Source organism: Chenopodium quinoa, unplaced genomic scaffold, assembly GCF_001683475.1.
Source record: "Chenopodium quinoa cultivar QQ74 unplaced genomic scaffold, ASM168347v1, whole genome shotgun sequence".
Lineage (NCBI taxonomy): Eukaryota > Viridiplantae > Streptophyta > Magnoliopsida > Caryophyllales > Amaranthaceae > Chenopodium > Chenopodium quinoa.
This window is the reverse complement of record NW_018744996.1, coordinates 1971153-1995015: the sequence shown is the minus strand read 5'-3', so window position 1 is coordinate 1995015 and position 23863 is coordinate 1971153. Positions and strand designations below refer to the sequence as shown.

The 23863-nt window shown below is 31.9% G+C and overlaps 1 protein-coding gene, 1 long non-coding RNA gene and 2 pseudogenes across 5 annotated transcripts; 1 reads left to right on the top strand and 3 right to left on the bottom strand.

Annotated features, from left to right (window-relative positions):
* The first annotated feature begins 448 nt into the window (after positions 1-448).
* Positions 449-4306, top strand: LOC110707279. 4 transcript variants are annotated; one of them, XR_002508466.1, is made up of 5 exons: positions 449-848; positions 1142-2343; positions 3263-3340; positions 3792-3854; positions 4003-4306. It is a non-coding gene; the product is annotated as an uncharacterized LOC110707279 (long non-coding RNA). The 4 variants fall into 4 exon arrangements; XR_002508465.1 differs by adding an exon at positions 2803-2895 and having other exon boundaries at positions 465-2343; XR_002508467.1 differs by having other exon boundaries at positions 469-848; positions 2220-2343.
* Positions 4307-8420: 4114 nt separating this feature from the next.
* LOC110707168 lies at positions 8421-10321 on the bottom strand (annotated as a pseudogene).
* A 3197-nt stretch (positions 10322-13518) lies between these two features.
* On the bottom strand, positions 13519-18219 carry LOC110707278. Its single transcript, XM_021885293.1, has 3 exons — positions 18043-18219; positions 14449-14946; positions 13519-14228 (listed from the first exon to the last, which is right to left on the bottom strand). The coding sequence occupies exons 1-3, from the start codon at positions 18134-18136 to the stop codon at positions 13711-13713; spliced, it is 1110 nt and encodes a 369-aa protein (XP_021740985.1). The 5' UTR covers positions 18137-18219; the 3' UTR covers positions 13519-13710.
* Positions 18220-21023: 2804 nt separating this feature from the next.
* Positions 21024-23272, bottom strand: LOC110707124 (annotated as a pseudogene).
* Positions 23273-23863: the final 591 nt, after the last annotated feature.

Sequence of the window (23863 nt, the reverse complement as noted above, 5' to 3'; positions counted from 1 at the left end):
AGATTTTTATTCATGTTTATGAAAAATAATTTAAAAGGTTCATGTACATATAGTTGGGGGGTTTTTAATTTAATTGTTGTGATTATTTGTTAACCTTATATTAATTAAGATTATATTTATTTGTAGGGTGTGTTAGATCCAAGTGCTTGAAGTTTCTTTGTGTTTCCTAAGCAAGGACCAAAGGTATGTTAGGTGGCTAGATACTTTTGAAATTGATTGGATTGTATAAGCATGTTTTGCATGATTTTTATGATGATTGAATTAAATTGAATTGAATTATGATTTATGGAATAAAAGCATGTTAAAATAATTGGTTTGATGAATAAATTGGAGGATTAATGTTATGTTTGAATGATTTGAATTATCTATCAAGTTTGAATAAAGAAATTGATTTGAAAAGTTTGATGAATTATTTAAAAGGTTTTTCAAAGGAAGAACTACTATTGATTGAAAGGTTATCAATATGAGATTTAACTCTCAAGTATTTATTAAAAGTTTGATTTTAAAATCATGTTGAATTTAATTAAAAAAGAGTTGAGTAATTATTGGAACTATTGAGTTAAAGAGGTTTATTGAATTATTTCAAAAGCTTTACAAGCATAATTATTATATTAGTCTCACTATGCGGATTCATTAAAGACTATGAACTTTGTATGACCTAGCCTTTCTCCAAGAATAGTCTTGAAATAGTAGGAGACTAGCTTGAGGGGGTGCACATTTAGAGAGGAGGACACCAGCTAAAAAGCGTTAGCATAAAATTTATAAAGATCACCTTCTCATATATTCTAGGAAAATGAGGTGCAGTAGAATCGCCGGGTCTCTAACAGCAAGGGCGAAAATTGCTGAATGTATGTCTCTTCGCGATTTGCAGTTTATAAAATTGATATGAAACTTTGATTTCTATTTTGTTGCTTTGATGTAATTTATTATTGGTGATTTCGCAACTAGCTGAGATGAATTCATTTTTCTGGGAAGAAGAGTTCTTGATGTTAGTTTTTTTTTTTTTTTTTTTTCTTTTTTCAATTGCAGAATTATTTCAGATTTAGTGTTAGATTCTAAAATACTCAGCTTCATAATTTTGGCTATATTGATTTGCATTAATTTTATTCAAATAATACTTTTGTTTTAATTGAATTGACAGTTCATATAGCACTTGTTACCTCTGTTGTTGTGGTGCCTAGTTCAAGTAAGCTCTGCGTGTATATCTATTTGATCCTAAAATGCCCCATAGTCCATAATCTCTCTCTTTTTGATGCTGGTAAGATATTGGATTGAAGACCTTGTATTACCGTCGTACATATCTTACTTGACTTTCGTGCATCTCTTTACAAATTGAGAGATCCAGATTACTTGTGAATATCTTATGAAGGTAATGATTGATTGATTCTCAATGTTGTCTGAATTATGTTGCTACTTTTGGTCAACTCAAGCTAAGTTTCTATATATGAGTATGACTACTACTTTTGGTCAACTCAAGCTAAGTTTCTAGATACAAGATTTGGATTGCTTATTTATATTTATTTTCTTAGCATGTCTGAATATGACTACTACTATTAATTTCTTAGGAATAGTCTATTTGGTTTTCTCTACCCTTAAACATGGATGATGTATTTATTAAATTTTTCTTTTTTACCATGTCAATTATTTTTTTCTTTTTTCTAAGACGACTTACTTTCTATTGTTAACTGGCTATATATCTTTATTATGGAGTATAAAAAAAATGGGAGAACAAGATTGTTTTTGTTGTGCTTATTCTAGAAAGTTTGTTTGTGCTGCTAGCTTCTGTAACCTTATAATAGAGTCACATTAATTTGGAAGACCTCTGTACTTGGCTTCTTTTGTCTGTCTCCCATTATTAGTGGTTGCGTGAAATTATTCATTACAATAATTATAATGAATTACCTTCTTGTTAGTACTTGCTTTGTTTGTATTGTTTAGATATTTGATTCATAGACAGTAGATAAGTCGAGGTTTTTTCATGTATACAAAGTATTATTATGTTTTATTGTGCTTCTATTTTATGTCAATTCTGAAAATTTAGCTTTTTATTCTACGTTTGAAGCACGATTATGAAGAGTTTAGACTTGTTTGATATCCTCTTTTTGATAAATTGTTTTTATTTTGTTTAATTGTTTTTGATTCCGTATGTATTATGATTTTTTAGGTAAAAGTCAACATTCTTTGATCTTTCTCTTTTGTAAATGGTATCTCTGGCTCAGGTGGCCTCTCACACTATGGTCTATGATCTTGACATGGATATGTGGCCAAGCATTCATCATCAAAAGAAATACCTTTGACTAGCTTAAGGTGTAGTCATTGGCTGTACCACACTACAAGATACATGTAAGTTTTTTACCACTTTACAGAATACATGTCAGTTTTGTGTATTTACAAGAAATAAGTTCTAAACCCCCTACGAAATTATGTTCAAAATGAAAAAATATATGACTTTTCCTATGCTTGCTGGCTTGTAGTATCTTTTACAATGGCAACTAGCTGTGATCAATAAGTTGATCAAATAAGCTGCTATCAAATGGATAAAAATTCACATCAACTTGCACTTTAATAGTCTCTGAGTGCTAAACACTGCACCCATTTCGGTGTATGGTGTTTAGTGGGGTGCGACAATGAATTATATATACTTTTGACTATATAGTTATCAACTACATTTTAGTATTCTTGTTTATTTTTTTATTTAATTATTTATTTATTTATTTTTTTATCTTCCTATTTAATTTCAGCTCTGGCATATTTAGAGTGTGTGCTATTGTGCTCTCATACTCTTTCTTATATTCATTGTAGAATGATGGGTGTTCTCTACAATTATTCTTGAGTTATAATTGTCACTACTCTGTGGGTTGCCACTGCTTGAGGTTTGTTTATCGGTCCCACAAGGTAAAAGTTGAATTCATACGTAGGTTGCTGCTTGTTGTGGTGGGTCCCTTCATAAAAGTTATAGATCTCAAAAAGTTATCCAATCTAGGCTCAAGAATTTCTCAATTTGGAATTTTGTGCTAGGAGTTATGCCTTCTGGAAATTTCTGTGGTCTGCTGACTTGATTCTATCGCAGCGGGCTGTTATTTTTACTTGACGATTGTGTGGGTTGTTGTGTTGAGTTGGGTGGGCTTGCTGAAATGAATACTCTGGCTTTTCTTATTTGTTTTAGTATATTTTTCCTCTAGTTAATTATATATTATTGTAGCTTAAAGAAGAACTGCGGTTGTGTTCTTGCATTGAAATGCTTGATTTTGGTGCTTTACAGAATATGAAGTGACTTAACAGGGGAAGGATTCGTTACATACACTGAGGCAATTGAAATGCTGACTTGGGTTCTTCACAGGTTATCAATCCCCACCAATTATTATTGTTTCATGTAAATTCATACTATTAGAAAAAGTTGCAGGTTGATTACTATTTTCTGATTATCGTATATACACACTCATATATATAAGCTCGCTGTATTTTCCACAACTTTACAAGTAAACTAGCTCTCTATTGAACATACACCGACAAGGTAAAGGTAGTAAGGTACTAGTTTTGCCATTTCTATTAAAATATCCATTGAACTGAATATTGAACTATATGATTTGGTTGATGCAATCCCATGTCCATTATATGTATTTATGACATGTTCAAGTAAGAAATAAATAATATGCCTTGAATTGATTTTCCATGTAAGAGAGGTTTAAGTGCAACATTTCCCCTATGATTGCTCTGAAGCTAGTGATATTTATTATATTTTAACTACCGTTTTCTATTGAGCTGTGCGGTTTTCTGTCTTCTTTATATAGGTTTATTAAAAACTTTGTTAACTCAAACTTGGATATGAGTGTCTGGCCCTACTGAAGTTTCAGGTGTGAAACTACAACTTTCCCTCTCTTATCCCTCCAGCTTCCCTCTCTCCATTAAAAAGAAATGTATCTTTTGCATTTGCTCATTGCAGTTTTTATGCGGTTGTGATTTTGATTTCTTCAAACTGTTAATATGCTTTTGTCATCCTAGGCCACACTAAACCACTAGTTCCTGCCAATGATCCAGAAACATCAAAGGGTGTGTTGTGACTTCAAGGCCAACAATGATTGGTCACAATGTGAGTTTTGCTTTATGCCCCCTTGCAAGCAGACTAAGGAGCAGCTAAATTAGAGATTGATAGAAGTTTTTTGTGATGAAATTAGCAGATTTGTTCCACTACAACTAGTTCCGAATGAAGTATAAGTTGGAATCATATCTTTTGTAATAGAGAACTCATTACTATGAGATATTATACATGTACTATAATATTTATATTATGCAATAAAAAAAATTGGCCTAATATTGCTGTGTATATATTGGTAATACTAGTTTCAGTGTGAAATAATTTTTTTGGTAAATATATTCTAGATATTTAATACAAGAAAAAGCATTTCCAACAAAAATATAGACCGAAAAAAGCGTCGTCAAATTACTGAACATCAAATATAAGAAATATGGACACGAAAAAGCGTCTCTAATTTTAAGATTCAAAAGAAGACGTAAAAAAGCGACACTAAAATTGATAATGTGCCAACTACTGCAAGTTTCGACACTTCGTGTAAAAATTTGGACAAATTAAAGCCGTCGAGGTTTGCGACGCTTTTTGTGACACCTAATTTCTCGACTCACTTTTTCTCGACGCTTTTCTGAGCGTCGAGAAACAAATTTTCGACGCTTTTTAGCGTCGAAAAAACGCTTTAAAAAGGACGGATTTTCTAGTAGTGTGTTTTAGTTGGGAGAAAATTTGTAGCTTCCAAAGAGATAAATATCGATGTTGTATAAGAAATTAAGAATGTCTTATTGATTGTGATGACTTAAAGTTATAGGTTATGTATATTTCAGATCAATCCTAATATGGTTAACTGGATCTAAATATAAAAATTACGCTAAGAACAATCGTGTTACATGTGTTCATAAAATTGAAAAGGCATATGATCGACTATAAAAATTGTAACTAATCAATAGTTTCTCATGTAATTGGATTTTGAAACGTGCAAGCCTTGCAATACTCTTTAACATAGGATGTACATTAATTATCTAGAATGGTAAAAAATTATAAGTTTTGACATCGTCATCAACAATAGTTCCTTAAAACATGGAAAGATAATACAAACAGATTAATTTCAATTATTTTCAAATTAGATTTTTTTATTTTTATTATTGTTACATAAGATGGTCCCTATAAGGTCATAACCCCACATGGGTTAACATGAACTTGTTAACAACTAGATACTTTTTGAGTGGGGTAAAGGTAGAGGTGATTAAAGTTGGCACGGCCCGAAAATTTATTTTTTTGGGTGGGTTAGGGAATGCGTTTTTATGCTTAATTTATTTGATTTTTTTGTCCCGGCTCGAAAATGGCCCGAAAAACCCGCCCGACCCGACCATTTTGGGCAGGTTTGCACACAAAAAATTTCGGCCCAAAGCTTGGCCAGACTCGGCCCGCCCAATGATCACCTTTAGGTGAAGGGTAAGGTAAAGGGATCTCTTCTCTCAAACTCTTGGTGGGGTTGAAATACCAACGTTTCATTAGAGGTCAAACTTACCAGCTCAATATTATTAGTTGAGTCAATTTTGACAATAAAATAAACTAATCTAAATTCATACAAAAAAATATTAAACAAAAAAATTCACACAATTTTTTGGTAAAAAAATGAATAAATAAATAAATAATCACACAAATTTCTATACTTTATTCGTTTTTTTATTGCACCATGAGTGATTTCATGCTTGTCAATGCATTACTTTGACTATTAATATATTTAATTATACTTTTGTAAAAATTATAAAAAGTTGATATTTGAAAAGTAGATTTCGAGACAATTTTAACTAGATCCAACATGATTATACTTTTCCTTACAGATAAATCACAAAAGATGGTCAAAGAAAGTTATGTTAATAGTGTAAAAGTCCTTATGGTGCAATTAAAGAAAAACGGAGGAAGTATATACTAAAACAGAGGGCACTAGACGCGAATTTGACACATGTCACTATCTCATTAAAAAATTTCCCGCTCATTTTCGCAATCCTAAATAAAGCAATTTCAATAGTACATGTATCTGCCATCTTTTTATTTCTTATAAAATCTTAGGAATAGATTTTTTTGGTTTAAGAAATGATATTTACCTAAATAAGTTATTATCACATTTGACAACAATATACAATCATATATAATATAATACTCTTATTTAAACCAATAATATACAAAGTATATAATAAAATAATTTGAAGTACAAAGTTGTCAAAATTTATTTTGGCCATTATATAATCATTTCAAATTTCTTCAATACTTATTTCAAAAAAAAAAAAAAAAATTTAAATACTATGTACATTAATAAGAATAAATTTATTTTTCTTGATCTCCTACACATATATAGTATACATATAATTATAAATATATAAAATTAATAAAATGTTCGGGCTACATTCTTTTCTAAAAAAAAAAATAAAAAAAAAAATAAATCAAAACACTAGAAGCAAACTAAACACATGACGTTGTCTCATTAAAATTTATTTTGGCCGTTGTGTAATAATTATTTAATATAAAATTAATAAAATGTTCGGGCTACATTCTTTTCTAAAAAAAAAAATAAAAAAAAATAAATCAAAACACTAGAAGCAAACTAAACACATGACGTTGTCTCATTAAAATTTATTTTGGCCATTGTGTAATAATTATTTAAAATATCGTCAATACTTTGTAAAGTGAAGTAAATCAATGTATTTATCTTATTCTCCTACACATACAATAAAGAATTATAAATAAATAAAATTAATAAAATGTTTTGACTACCTTCCTATAAAAAAAATTATTATAAATAATAACATTTATGCACATAAGAAAGAATATTACTACATTACTAAGATAGTAAATAATTTGAGTTACTTTAATTTTCAATGACTTTTTGTGGTTCTTTTAACTGCTAGGCTCTATTCTCTTCATCACATATTTATTATGTATCGAACTACTATTAAATTGATTACTAATTGATAACAGGACTAAACAAAATTAATGTTATAACATGCTTAATAAATTATGGAAAACAATTGAGCTATTCCACTTTATTGGCCCCTTTTATAGATTATAATATTGGTTTAAATAGGGTATAGCATTAGATTGTTTAAAACACATGCACACGTACACACACATATATTTGGGCTATTGAGATTGTACTTGCATTGGCGATTGGGACATGGGGTGGGTTACGGGCATAGGTTTAAGATTATTGTATGTACCTACAAACATAAAAATCATATTAAAAATATATATAATCGACTTGGTGAGGAGATGATTTATATATCCATTACTCTTAGGAGAATATAGATTGAAACACTTTATTTTTTAAATACATTAAAAGCTAACGAACGCTCTGGGGACGTCGGATAAGATAACTAAAAATAGAAATATTAACTTGAAATAAACATTAATTACACCGATCGACGCGTGGTTTTGACATGCATTCCCAAATTGATACCATTTTAGGAACTATTTTAAAGGGTTAATTATCTAACGCCCCGATGATGTCCGTTAGCAAGATCCAATTATATATTGCGGGAAAGAGAAAGAGTGTGTGCTACCACGGTAGAATGGACCAAAACAAAAATAGGTAGAACTACAAAGATTAACGGGAGTTACTTTGTAATTACCTAACATATTGAGACTTTCACGCTCCAACTTGATGTGGTATTACATTGATTAATAATAATAGTAATTAATGTTATATATAACTTTAATTTGTATTGAACTACTATTTGCGTAGCATTAATGTAATAATGTAGTATTGATATATAGATGATTGAGCTGTGATTAGTTAGAACAAGAATATCATACTTATATACCCCCTCCGTTTTTTTTTTTTTTTAATTTTTAATTTTTTATTTATTTATTTATTTGCATCACTTGGTAATGCACGGAGTTTTAGGAGAGTAATGTAATATTGTGAGTGGGTGAATAAACCATTATAGTAAAAGTAATATGGGGACCATGAAAGAGAAAGTATGTGTGATAGATAATATATTTTTACTATTAAAGTGGAGACCATGAAAGAGAGAGAAATGATAAAATAATTTGAGTGGGGGTGTAAAGTAAGAAAAAATATATTTCGTAGTATAAAGTTACCAAATATAGAAGTGATGCAAATAAAATAAATAAAAAAATAGAGGGAGTACTTTACAGGGTTGATAGTTATTGTAACATACTAATAAACAATCTATTAACATTAAAGAATCCATTAATACTCATTAAATAAAATACAATTTTAAATTGAAAAAAATTAATAAAGTGAGGTTTTTAAATCGTGCTATTACACGGATATTATACTAGTTTATACAAATAAAGTGAAATTCTTTTGTAAAACAGCTTGATTGATTAGAATATATTTTTTTTCGAATATAATTTATTGGTATACTTCACAAAATGCTTTATCAATAAACCTGAAATAAAATTCAACAACATGACACTAATTTAATCAACTCACACTAGTACATAACGTGTACAACCTTAACATCATCTAAGACTGGACCACACATATAGCCATAATCAAGCCTAGTGTGATAAAATGCACTCCAAAATGTAATTCTTGTTCTGTCAGAAATTGCATGAAACTTGAGACTTGCAGTTGTAAATCCACCTTTAGCTTCAGAATTGAAATGTACTTTAACATTTTCTTTACCAGCAAATGCTTCAACTTCCATTGAACTAGGACAATTATTTTTGGCGTCACCAACTTTAAAAGTAAGGAGGTATGATACATTAGGTTTAGTATATATAATTTGAGCAATGACACTTTCTCTTCCTCCGACAAGCTCAATAGCAGATGATCCGGAGGGTACGTAGAAATGTTTCGAGTCAATGAACTTTACAGGCCTCACTGATTCAATGATCCAGCCAGGGAGTGAGGAGACGGAGTCATGGGGATGTGAAGGGATGAGGACTCCTGTTGAGAAATTCTCAAATACATATGGATCGGTTTCAAACCCTCCGTTTTTAACTAGGTTACTTGTAAAAGATTAAGTAGAACATTGTAACGAGTCAATAACCATGGACTCAAATTGGGAAATTTCCTGTTTCTCATATTGAGAAACGAAATTTGTTTCTCATGGGGGTATTTTCGTAAATAAAACAACAATTTTTTCATTATTGTGGGCTCCACAATTGAATAAAGTTGAATAAAGTTGTTGGTTTATTTACAAAAATGTCATGTGAGAAATAAATTTTGTTTCTCACTATGAGAAACTAGGGCATCCTCGACTCAAATTAATGTAACATGTTGCAAATGTTTTGTGGTACAACCGTACAACAACTCAAGGATTATTAACCCATGAGATCAATTAATAACAATTTACTTTTAATGTTAATTTCTCCCTCCCTCATTTGTTTCTTAGTGAACAGCGAGACGATGTATGAGATAACTCTTGAATCATCCATATATAGCAAACTAATTGACTAAGCTAGTTAAAGTATTTAAAACATGAAGTTCTCAATAACCTTTAAATTAAACAAATAAATATGCATCTGATGTAAGTAGATGTCAATTGGCTTAATTGACCTCTAGGGTAATAATGTAAACGAGATTTGATCTCAGGTTTTAAGTATCATTTTCAAGACTTTAACCAACTAAACTAGTTGTCATTCACTGCAACATTTTAATAGTGTATTGAAAATTTAAAAGATTAGTATGATGACAATATAAACAGTTAATTAAATAGTCAAATAACTAGGGAAAAAAGGAAAACATGAGTGTGGTAACCCGTGATGTAGATGCCTTAATCTTAATAAAAAAATATAGAAATTTACCTCCGATGTAATGTGGTAACAATATCTCTTTAATTGCAATAGCATCCAAGAGTGGGCCACAAGCTGGATCCTCTTCAATTCCAGGGTTCTTCAAAGTGATCTTAACATTTTGAGAAGTAGCCTTAAAAGCCCAAGCATAAGTATCTCCTCCATCACCACTAAACAATGTTTGAATAGGGAGATCTACTGTGGTTCCAGAAGCTGCAACCCTAATAGACTGCTCTTGTGCACAAGTTCTTATTGTGCTGAAGGTGATTGAGTAGCATGATTTTTTTTTAGTACTACTTCTTGGGAGATAGAGGCCTCATTCCCTAACCTAATCGCGTGTACACCACGTGGGACGTTGAAGTAGAAGCCACCTGGTTGAGGTCCACCTGATATGTACTCTACTAAGCCATTGAAATCCCATTCGGTAAGAGAATGTTTACCAACTATAACAGTCTTCTTCATGTTTGATGGCTTTGGTGCCTCTTCAAAGTTCCCATTTGGAAGAAATCCTGCAAATAGATATTGTTTTCATCATACAAATAAATCATAGATACAATACGTGTAAAACTCTTTGTGTACAAAACTTACAAGCCTATCAGCTTACTCCATCTATAACGGCCAGAGAGATGCCCAAATCAATGAAAGCAATGTGAGATTTTAAATGTTGTTGATACGTGTCACACGTAATATTATGTGACATCTCTTATCATTAGAAAGGAGGTGGAATGTGACTAACAATTTTTACCTAAGTTTTAGGAATATATGTTAATAATCATGTAGATCTATGTTCAAACTTTCCTTATACTACATGTAAATTGGATTAACCCAATAAAGTTTCACCTCTCCTATTAAGAGGCGAGAGCCAATCAATTATGGCCCAATCCTTGGATGTGAGCTGGGCCAATTTTCATTCGTGACCCACCTTTTTTTTTTTTTTTTTTTTTTTGCCAATAACGAACTACCTCCCAACCATGTTGTTGTTGTCATTTTCGATATATACACAAAAAAATGATTTTCTCTACTCGTATTTAATTTGGGAGATGTAAGAATAAATATAAAATAAGATGGTAAATAAACGTAAAGTTAGAGTAAAGATAAGTAAAACTCATCAGGAGTAGTTGCATAGATGATTGAAGAAGCAATATAATCACTGCTGTTTATCATTAGCATAAGAAGGACAAAGCAAAGGGTAGACAAACCCATTTTGATCTACGGAATACTCGATAATAGATAATGAGAGAAAAATTGGCGCTTCCGAGAACGGGAAAGTGCAATGAAAACTGAGAAGTTAGACTCATTATATATACATATACATTATACATTGACTCTGAAATTAACAATAATTTATGTTAACATATAAATTAAACTATTCTCGGTCCTTTCTTAGCACTCTCTGTGTTCCAATTAATTATTATGAGTATTTTCTTTTGTACATGAGCCACAAAAATTAGTGATGTAGACGGAATTTGATTTTAAGTTTTGTTTACTACATTCAAGACTTTAATTTAATCAACTAAGCTACTCCTTAGTTGTGATATTTAGTGAATGAAAAAAATTAAAGAAAAATCATTTATTGACTAATGCTTCCCGTCTTTTCTAGATTAATTTTTGACTAATTAAAATTAAGTTTAGTGACATGTTAAATCCGCGCATTTTGTTGTTTATTGATAACTTACATCTCAAATTGGAAAATTTAAAATGGAATGAAAGGAGTATCATTTTATCAAACTTCGGACACATACTAGAGGTCTAGCTAGAGTAACACGTAGCCAGTACATACGTGGGTAAAAACTAAAAGGTTCACATTATTAAGAGATAATCTTGTGATTATTTCTTGATTATCTTTTCCTTATTTAATTTTCTGTTTTTATCTTCTTAGTCAATATCTTCTAAGTTAGTTCCCTCATTCTAGCCATAATCTTAGGCTTATTATGTGCTACTGCTTTTCGTTTATTGTTGCTGTTGTACATTATAAATATGGCTAACTTTGCCTTGTGAATATTCATCAATACAAATTATAATCTTTATAATTCTTATATGGTATCAGATTGGTTTTGATCCCATTACACAAAACCTTGCTTCCGCCCCTTTATCATGATGACTGAAGCTATCATACCCAACCGTGATGATCCAAACACCCCATTCACCGTGATGATCACATAGAATATGAAGTGAGTGTTTGAGAGAAAGAGCGTAAGTGAAAGGTAAACATTCCATGGGTTGAAGCCGGAGTTGAATTTTCCAATTTTATATAGAGAAATTGTTTAAAAGACATCCTAATATTAAATACAAGACGACTTTTTTTTTTTTTTTTTGAATGAGTCACAAGAGCAAACAAATTACAAATTGGGGTGGAGGATTAAAACCTAACTATGAGCTATTGACCTATCGTACATAGATTCTCAATGTTAATCAATAGGTCAAAACTTTTTTAATAAAAAACGAATATTTGTGAACAGAAGGAATTATGCAATAACGTACTAAATTAGGATGGAGAGATACGAAATTCCAAGTACATAATCACAAAATCACTATCAACACAATGAGATCGAGGCTAGCACAACAATGAATGAGAATTCAATTAATCAAAAGACAGAAGACTAGTGGAAGGATCGGAATGGAATCGTGTAGTGCGTGAGTCCACCAAATAAGCCGTGAGATATGTTACAGTCTCTTCTTAATCACTAGCTAATTACTGCTCACACTGTCCTATACTAAGAGTTGCTTCTAATTTAAGGTTTTCTTCCTTCTTGCTCGGTTTCTGTCGTACTACACTGTACTACAAACAATACTCTACTTAAATTCTGCTGGGAATTAATATTTTAATTAACTATTTAAACAATAATATTAATATTAATATATACTTTGATCACATGAACTTAAGACCTCTACTTTAATTGCTATATATAGATATTATTTTGTTGTAAAACTATGTATTATATGGCTAAGCTAGTTAATACCTTATTATTAAGGAGTGTAATATAGACTAGCTGGTTTACCTTACAATGTTGCTAAATATTTGGTCATATCCTTCCTAGAAAGTGGGGCTTTAAGAGAATTCCGTTGAGATTCCAAAGCTATTTAACAAGTTATCTTTGCCTTTTGGTCAAATACAATACATAAACTAACAACCATAGAGTATACATTAGGAATTACCCTCGTGAAGAGGGCTTTCTAATGTATAATTTTTCTTACCTTTTCAAAAAAAAAAAAAAAAAAAACACCATAGAATATTTTCATGGGACGCGTAGAGGCAGTAGATTTAGCTAGGTACCACTAAAGAGGAAAGTGGGAAGAACTATAATCTGATACGCTAAAAAAATGTCAAAACATATACTAGCTACGGATGGTGTCCTAAAATGCCCTTAAAAACGTCACTAAACATCCAAAAAAACTCGTGATCATATCTCAAGGGGGATGAAATGGTCTGATTTGAATCAGCTAATTTAAGAAAAAGATAGAAATATTACACCGTACCCTTGTTTAATTAATTAATTAATTAATTAATCATTTTCTGAGCTACAAATCAGAGTATTAAATTCAGGTTAAACTAATTTTGTTAGGCGAATTGGATGATAGAAGCTAAATTATAAGGTAAATCTATGACTTAAACTTTGTAAAACATGTCCTATACATAAGCTGTATTTTGAAATAATTAAAATGGAATAAATTTCAGTTAAAATTAAATATTCCAAGACCCTTGTGCAAAAGATCATTTCACAATACTATATCTTATATAAATTCATTTCATAATACATGCTTTGATAAGACCATGATGTCTTAAATTTCCTTGTATAGAAATCGCGGCATACAAAATAATCTAGCTTTAATCCCTATAACATATTATTCCATTTATAATAATCACTGACAAAATAATCTTTAATGATACGTAATATTCCTTTCGTCCCTAGTAGTTAGTGAAGGGGCACAACCCTAACATCGTCCAAGACAGGACCACACATGTGACTAAAATCAACTGTGTTGTGATAATAAGAACTCCAAAAGGTTAATCTAGTTCTATCTGAGATTGCCTTAAATTTAAGACTTGCAGAAGTGAAACCACCCTTTCCCTTGGATTCATAATTAACTTTAACTGTATCTTTGGCCGCAAATGCTTCCACTAGCATAGGTCCATTGCATCCATTTTTGGCATCTCCGATTTTGAAGGTGAGGAGGTAGAATTGATCTTGTACCGTTCTTATGATTTGAGCTATCGCGCTCTCTCTTCCTCCTACTAATTCGACAGCAAAGGATCTTGAGGGCACAAAGAAATATGTTGAATCAATGTACTTGACTGGTTTTAGTGATTCAATAATCCAACCAGGAAGTGGAGTGATATAATCATGGGCATGTGGAAGGAGGAGGACTCCTGTTGAGAAATTTTTGAACACATGTGGACCGATTTCAAAGTCTCCATTTTTCACCATGTTTCCTGAAAAAATTGAAGCATACGAAAAAAAAAATAAAAAAAAATCTCTAAAGGTTATAAACTGATAGGCTTCATCCATCAGCTTAAGTTTTTGATTGAGTTACTATTTAATTTGTGTTATTCTACCAAAGAGGTCAATCTGGGCCTAGCGAATGTTATGTAACAATTGTAAGTCACTCGGACAAAAATATATAATTGCATTACATGTTCAAATTGATCTTACCTATGGGTTTAGGAAGTGGCGCCATCTCTTTGATTGCAATGGCATCTAAAAGCGGTCCACATTCAGGGTCTTCTTCCTTACCCGGGTTATGAAATGCAACCTTAACAATTTGAGAAGTGGCCTTGAAAGCCCAAGCATAAGTATCTCCTCCATTGCTACTATACAACGTTTGGATGGGTAAATCCGCGGAGTCATTAGAAGCTGAAACACCTAAGACCTCATCTAGGGCACAAGTTCTTGTTGCACTAAAGGTAAGGGAGTAATATGACCCTTTCTTAACTCTCACATATTGATGTACAGAGGCCTCATTCCCTAGCCTTATAGCGTGGACACCTCGTGGAACCGCGAAGAAGAAGCCACCCGGTTGAGGTCCACCTGATATGTACTCTACTAAGCCCTTCTTCACCCATTTTGGGAGGGAGTATTTTCCTTTGATTACTGTACCCTTTAAGTCTGATGGCTTTGGTCCTTGTTCAAAGTTTCCATTTGGGAGAAGTCCTGTATGTAACATATTATAAAAATGTTAAATGTTGAAGCCTCGGTACTAGATTGAAAATCTATTAAGTAACTCAAATTTAACACGCACCTCAACTTCTTGGACTCAACATGTACACTCTTACTTCATACTTGTAGTGATGAGTTACTAGTACTAGCTAAAAAATTTGAAGTTCTTACTGGGATCAATGTTTAGAGTGAGACGTTGAACGTGGTATTTTGAAGAGTTACAGATATATATGGCTTTTAGGTGATGTATATATGCTTTAAAGATATTATCTAAATTGATTTATTTAGGAATATATGACAAATTAAAAATATCATATGTTGATTGACGATTTGACGTAATATATTTACTTTTGTCTATGCATATATATCGACCTATACATAAAAATTTACGGTGAATGATTAGACCCATTTTCATATGAATATATGTTCGGAGTATGAACTTTGCATAATGTTCTAGCTATTACGTTGGTAGAGCTGTCAAAAGCTGACCCGACCCGAAATACCGATTCGAACTCGATTATTAACTGACCCGTCAAATCCGGAAAAATGATGACCTGAACCCGATATGACCCGACTTGAAACCAACCCTTGACCCGAGTTAACCCGAGTATTTGAGACCCGAACCCGAATATGAACCGACCCGGAGATGACCCGACCCGAATATAACCCGTAAAATATTGACTTAAACCGAACCCGACCTGAACCGAAATTGACCCAAACCCGTTTTAACCCGTCAAAACCCGAATTTAACCCGACCTGAATTCAACCCGACCTATTCCTAACCCGACCCGAATGTAACCCGACCTATTACTAACCCGACCCGAATGTAACCCGACCTATTACTAACCCGACCCGAATTTAACCCGACCTATTACTAACCCGACTTGAAATTCAACCCGATCTGTCACTAATCCGACCCGAAATCAACCCGACTTGTTATTGACCCGAAATTAACTAGCAATCTAAGATTACGTCATATCTTTTTTGTTTTCCCCCTAATTCTATGAGTTATTTTCCTATTTAAGCTTATTCAAATATTTTCAATAAAATTCTCTATTATCAAATGTATTACAATTTATATGTCTCAAAAAAAGCTATAAAAATTTATGAATACCACTACTTTTTGGATGCATGCGCATTCTTTATTTAAATTTAGTAATTATGATTTACGAATACTACTACTTTTTAAGTGCAAGTTCTATCTATATTTCAATTAAGCAATTATGGTTTACGAATACTACTACTTTGTAGGTGCATGTGCATTAATGTAGTCAATTACGGTTTACAAATACTATTTGACCTTAGGCTTGTTTGTTTTATCTTATATTTTATAAAAAAAAAGAGTTAAAATAAATAATAATTTCGGATAATGATTAAATTGAACGAGATAATGATTGAATGCGAGCATGAGTATATGACAACGACCCGATGATAATCTGACCCAAATAATTTACCTGTACCCGATCATGACTTGACTTGTCTAGACTTGAGAAAGTGGTGATCCGAACTAGAGCTGTTAAAAGGCTTTTATTGGTCTTTTATTTTTCTAATTTTATTATTCATTTGTCTATTTAATCTTATATAAATGTTTTGAATAATGCCATTTAAATGTTTTTAAAAAATGCCATTAAAAAAAAAAACGTGAACTCGGATATGAACTTATAAAAAATAAATAAGTTTAGATAATTTCAAATAAAATAAGTTTAAAAAAAAAATTCTTGTATTTTAACTTATCTAAACTAAACCTATTTTATCTGAATTTATATGAACTTATTGCATTTTATCTAAACATGTCATTTCGAATATGAAATTATCTGAAATTGTTATCCTTATAATGAGTGGAATCAATGTGAATAGATTAGAATAGGCTTTGAACTTATCTTCTAAAAATCTAAACTAAACCTATCTTATTGGAATTAATATGAACTTATTATGTGGATCTTATCTTAACTTATTAGAACTTATTACCTCGTTTTAAACTTATCTGAAACTATTTCTCTTACAATAAATGAAGTAATTGATAATGATTAAACGTGAATGACATTACATCAACTGTTAACAAACCGACCCTAAAAATGTACCAGAACCTGATATGACCCGACCTGAAATCAACCCGATACCCAGATTATCCCAATATTTGAGACCCGAACCCGAGACTCAAACCCGAACATGACCTGACTTGGAAATGATCCGGCCTGAATATAACCTGTAGTTTTTTTACTTGAACCAAACCCGACTTGAACCCGAACATGACTCGCTTGTAAATGACCCGACTTGATTGTAACCCGCAAATAATTGACTTGAACTGAACCCGACTTGAACCCGAGAATCACCCAACTTGGAAATGACCTGACCTGATTATAACTCGCAAATTATTGACTTGAACCGAACCCGACTCAAACCCGAGAATGACCCGACCTGATTATAACCCGCAAATTATTGACTTGAAACGAACCCGAGAATGACCCGACCTGATTAAAACCCGCAAATTATTGACTTGAACCGAACCCGAGAATGACCCTAACCCGTTTTAACCCGAATTAAACCCGACCTATTATTCACCCGACCCGAATGTAACCTGACCTGTTATGAACCCGACCTAAACCCGACCCAAACCCGATAAGATGTATGACCCGACGTTAGCCGACTCAAGCATGACCCAACCCGAACCCGACCCGTATAGGTTACGACATTAACCCGAAATAACCCGACCCGAGTTGACCCGACCTACACTTACCCGACCCAAACCCAACCTGTTTACCCAAATTGACAGCTCTATACGTTGGTCCTTTAAATTAAGTTTTTGCAAGTAAAACATAATGCATAAAAAAAAAAAAAATATACTAAATGAGAGCATAAACATTAATAACATTTTAAACAATGAACAAGTGGTAATTAAAATATACACGAACTACTTCGTAAACACTACTTGAATAACACACAAAATCATTTATGCAATATCTACTAAATTATGATAAAGTCTTAGGCAACTAGGCAAGGATGCATGAAACCCAATAACTCAAATTAAATCTCGTCTACATTATTACACCCTCACTATTACTATACGCAATACTGTCAATTATTACTCACCGTCAAGCACAGTAGCATTGATTGAAGAAGCAAAATAATCACTGCAGCTTATCAAGACGAATACGAAAACAAGACAAAGCAAAGATGAAGCCATTTTGAGAGAGAAAATGAGAGTAAAAGATAACAACCGAGGTCTCAAAAATGTGCACTTGATCTAAACAATGTGATTAGTAATTTATACTCCAGAGATGCTGTAGCATTATTGAATGTTATCATGAAAAGAGTAAGGAATTGAGTGAAATGAATTGGAAATTGAAATAATCTCGTGGTTTAGTCCACTATATAAGCCGTGAGTTATGTTTGATTGCCTCTAATATCCTTCCTCTTTCTTTCTAAATTGGTGTATTAATAAGCTTCGTTTTACAAACTTATCTGGGGGAGCTTGTAACTCTGTAGTCAACTATGACCTTCAACTTCAAGCTAGACATATCGTTCCGTTCAGAATTGTTTTCTTTCTTATTTAATTTCGTGTTGTATACTTTGGTGTATAGAAATCCACGGAGGCATAGATAATACATCAAATCAATTGTTAAGTGCAAATGTGAGTATTGTTTGTCCCACACTAAAAAGAAAGTACAGGGCTTTCAGTTTATAACCTAAGAGTGCTAATCCTGATTGATTATCAATTGGTTTTAGGATGGAACCTCACTTTAGGATTCTGATATTGGTTTTTTTTTTGTTCCTCCCCTTTCCAAACTATATACTTGTATTTGTTATGAATTAAACCTTTAACCTTTAATAAAGCTTTTTAATACTTCGTATAATAATACTATACATAAGTAGAAATCTGTTCAGAGTATTACACTGCAACCATTCATATAAGCAAATAATTTTTTTTCCTTCATTCTTTATTTATTGTATACCAGTTAAGTAATATAAACAAATAATCCTACATGTGACAAATACTTCAAAGAACGAACTCAAGAATGATTATTAGAAAGCCACCTTGGCTCAAAATTCCAAATAGCACTTACACAAGATTCCAATCTTCATATATTAAAAGCTCCATATTGAGTGCCATGAAAATCCAAACTAACTTAATTAACATTTATTAATGAAATGTAACGAGAAGGTCAGAAAACAAATAAGCTATTGTATCGTAGTTGAATTGATGTGTAATTCAGGGTAGTGATATATGAAGTCATTAGGACTACAAATAATATACATCTAATACTTTTTCTGAATGTACTAATTTTAACAAGGTTTAATACGAATTTCTTAAAAGTGTGTACATGTCATAAGTAAAATGTTGTTGAGCTACTTTCATTGTATATTTAATGATGTTTATGGATAAAGTTATACATTGAGATACACAAGTTATAGTGTTACGCTATTTAGATAGGAGGCCAACCTTAGAGTAGCTTGTATCATGGAGTCAATGAAGACATCTTTGCTTACATCTCTTTGCAACACGTCCAACTATCCATATTAGCCATTATGTTCAAAAAAATTGTGTAGTATGTAGAGGTTATTGTTGAGGCAAATATTGTTCTTTGCTTACAAGTTAAATACCCTATCTTGTTCTAGAGTATTAGGGAGTTGCCCCTAGAATTACCGAATTAAAAAATTGATAACCTTACTAACGTAACAACACAACAAACAATAAGGAAGCTTTCCCAAAGAAAATAAAACAAGTTAGATTGCTTAAAGAAATGAGTAGATAAACATATAACGAAAGATACAAATGCATTCCATCAATTAAAAGATAGAGTCAGGTCTACAATTGTATAAGTTGAAGGGGAGGTTACCTCCATGATTATACAATTGAAAAAGACGGACAACCTTCAATACATACTAAGAGAAACTACCCTATCGCTTGGCTACTAAGCCAAGGGAAACTAAGAAAGCTTAAAAAGAAATTAAATGTTCATTGTTGATTGTTTTTGCTGATGTCCTTCCTTCGATCTTCATGCTTCTATTTATTGGCAAATTGGAGCGGTTATGGTTGATTCTCATAACTGTTGTGTAGTTATGTTTCTCTGCGCCAACTATCTTTGAAAAATAAATTATCCACTTTGCCTCCAAACCGGTTTTTTCAGCATTGAGCCTTTAGATAATACCAGCACATTTTCATCATTTCCTTGCTAGTTTAGCCCGAAACCTTTCATTGACTCTAAAGTCCAACTTACTTGGTCAAAGTCAAGAAAAAGTCAATAAAAGTCAAAAATCTGATTTTTGGATGTAACAGTTATGTAGCTTAGAAAAAGGTTATGCCCCTTTTTCTCCTACTGAATGTGGGAAAAATTCTCTTTCATCTGTTAACTTGTTCTTTTTGTTTAATTTGATGGCTTTGTCCCCTTCTTCATTGTTCCCATATCATATAGAAAATGGAATCCTAAAGAAAGAGATCTCTTTCTTTAGGCTCCCTAGCTAGCAATGTCTCAGATCAAGATAATTCGATCATCGATCATCTCTGATATGAAATAAAGCCTCCATGAATAATGAACAATAATTGTGAGTTACTTCTTTGGGTGTGTTATGATTTTTACTTATTTGAACTTATATAAACTTAACTGAGCTTATCTAAATTTAATAGAACTTATTAAAACTTATTTTAGTTGTAATTTGTACTTGGTTAACCCTTATCACACTTATTTTTCATGAATTTATCTTATCTAAACTTATCTTAACATATCAGAACTTATTAAACCTAAAACAAGTGAAAATAAGGTGAACATAACAAGTGGCCCTAAATATTCCCAAAAATAGAGAATAATTACAACCAATAAACACTAACCAACTTGCATGAAAACGTCTCGTTAGGGGCAACTTGTCCAATTAGAGCCACACCATTCTTAAAGGCATTACGGAGTACAAATTAAGTGTTAATATTTTTTGTTGAAAGGATTTGCATGCATCTACATTAATTATTATAAGTAGCAAATAATTGAAGAAGGAAGTTAGTTCATGGAAGCAAACACATTTTATTTAACTAATGTGCAATGGAGAATAAAGTTACTACAAAGAATACAATAGCCTCAATAATGTACACATAACATATAAAGGTAAGTAATTCTAAATTATTACACGTATATTTCATGATATTATGAATAAATTTTATAAAATTCATGCACCGAAAATCATTTTAATTGTGTTACTATAGCAATAATCAATAAAGAGGTACCACCTTAACATCATCCAAGACAGGACCACACATGGATCCAAAATCATGAACTTTAGTGTGATACATTGAGCTCCAAAATGTTAACCTAGTTCTAAATGACATAGCTTGAAACTTGAGACTTGCATGTGTAAAACTACCCTTTCCACGAGACTCGTGGTGAGCAACCACATTTTCCATTGCCGCGAATGCTTCCACCATCATTGATCCGGTGCAACCATTCTCCGCGTCTCCAATGGTGAAGGTTAGGAGGTAATGCTTGTTAGGAATTGTTCTTATGATTTGAGCTATCGCGCTTTCTCTTCCTCCGATCAACTCAATAGCAGCAGACCCTGAAGGTACAAAGAAGTGCGCTGAATCGACGTATTTCACAGGCTTAAGAGATTCAACAATCCAGGCAGGGAGTGGTGAAACAACGTCCATCGCATGTGGAGATATAAGTACACCGGTTGAGAAATTATTGAATACATGAGGACCAATTTCAAAGTCCCCGTTTTTAACGATATTTCCTGCAAAGAGTAATTGCCATAAGTAATTTTGAAAAGAAAATCGAATGCAATGCAAGTAGATGAAGGATAAAACATAAGCTCTAGGTACTAAAATATGTTCAAGCTGATATAGTCTAAATTTTCAATATTAATCATATTGCTCAGTCCCCTCAACGCGCGTATAGTTAAATATAAAATCAATGTTCACTTATGAAAACCATATTAATTTTTGCTAATCAAAATTGATCTCACCTAATTGGATCACTAGTTCTATATATTTTCATAGAAGTGTTGGATAATATTCCTCCTTATTATTAGAATTTGCTAAAAATAAATAAAGGAGAATTTACAAGAAAGAAGAGAAAAAGAATGAGAGGAATAAAAGGAGAGAAAAAGAAGGAGAGTAGTAGGAAAATAAGAAATAATCAATGGCAAATTATATAACGATAATTTGCATCATTAGTTATTTAGATATAGGCTGATTATAAATATGTAATCAGATTATTTGTTAATTGTAAATTGAGATAGAATTTGTATCACATTATTTTTGATAAATAGAAACACAATTTAAATTTGAGAGTATACCATCGAATATTAGTTTATAGTTTATAAACACTTTGTAAGTTAATCTATTATGTTATAGAGATATAATTTTTACCTATTTTGTTTATACACAAAGGGAAAGTAAATATTATTTCCGTTGCAAGATTATTTGTGATCTTTCCCAAATTAATGTTTACTTATGAAAACCATATTAATTTTTGCTAATCAAAATTGATCTCACCTAATTGGATCACTAGTTCTATATATTTTCATAGAAGTATGTAGTTACTCATCATGAGTATTGATTTATTACTTTTATGTTGTATACAAGTATACATTTATAGAAAAGCTTAAACAGGACATTAGGTCTACAATATTTTATAGAAACTTTTTAAAAAATTTATATATAAATACGGAGTAAAAAGAAGCTAAGAAAATTGTAGATATAGAGTATTCACTTTGTCTCTAAAGCTCTTTCTATATAGACGATGATTGTCTCACAAAAAAAGTTAAAAACAAAAAAACAATTTAGAGACAAAGAAAGTATTAAGTAAATGGTACCTATTGGTTTGGGGAGAGGCAATATCTCTTTGATAGCAATAGCATCCAAGAGTGGTCCACAAGTAGGATCTTCTTGAACATGAGGATTGTAGAAAGTGACCTTAACAATATTAGAACTTGCTTGAAATGCCCAAGCATAGGTATCCCCTCCATCACTACTATACATTGTTTGAATGGGTAGATCCGTGGTTTCTTTTGAAGCCGATACCCTTAAAACCTCTTATTCTATACAAGTCTTTGTTGCACTAAATGTGAGAGAGTAGAATGATCCTTTTTTAACTCTTAAAAATTGGGATATCGAGGCTTGATTTCCTAACCTTATCGCATGAACGCCACGTGGAACAGAAAAGTAGAAGCCACCTGGTTGTGGTCCACCTGATATATATTGCACTAAGCCCTTTTTCACCCATTTAGGTAGGGAATATTTGCCAACAATTACCTTCTTGTTGAGGTTTGATGGTTTTGGTCCTTCTTCAAAATTTCCATTGGGAAGAAGTCCTATATATTTGGGAAAAATAAATCAAGAATTAGAATCCTAGTGTATAGATGTATGATTAGAAAAAAAAAATGATCAACACAAAATTTGAACTTCTATTATTTGGTATAAATATGATTTAATTACATGAAATAATGTTGGGGAGGAATTTTTGTTGAGTCCATGAGCAAACCCACATGTGAGTGAAAGTGTTGTCTCACATTGAAAGAGTATAAAAGTAAAGATGAATATTGGGATGTGTATCCCACATAGAAGAAAAGAGAAAGTCGTGTCTACTTTATAAGGCTAAGGTGCTACTCCCCTCATAGCCATATGGTTTTGAGGTGGAAGCTCCTTGATTGTATAAAGTGGACACTTGTGACGGGTGTGGTCCAAGTCCATTTATCAATTTTCATTTTTTTCTAAAATAATAATGACTTATGATTTTTTTTCTCCTCATCTTATTTTTGATGAACTTTAGGCTAAGTTTTTGCTTACTATGACTCATTAATTTCAATTAAAATTTAATTATTCTAGTAAATTAAGTATACTATCGTCATATCTATCTTAGTGAAAATTCAGTTGAAAAAAATGCATGCAATAACGTTTCATTATAGTCAATCAATTGTTCTT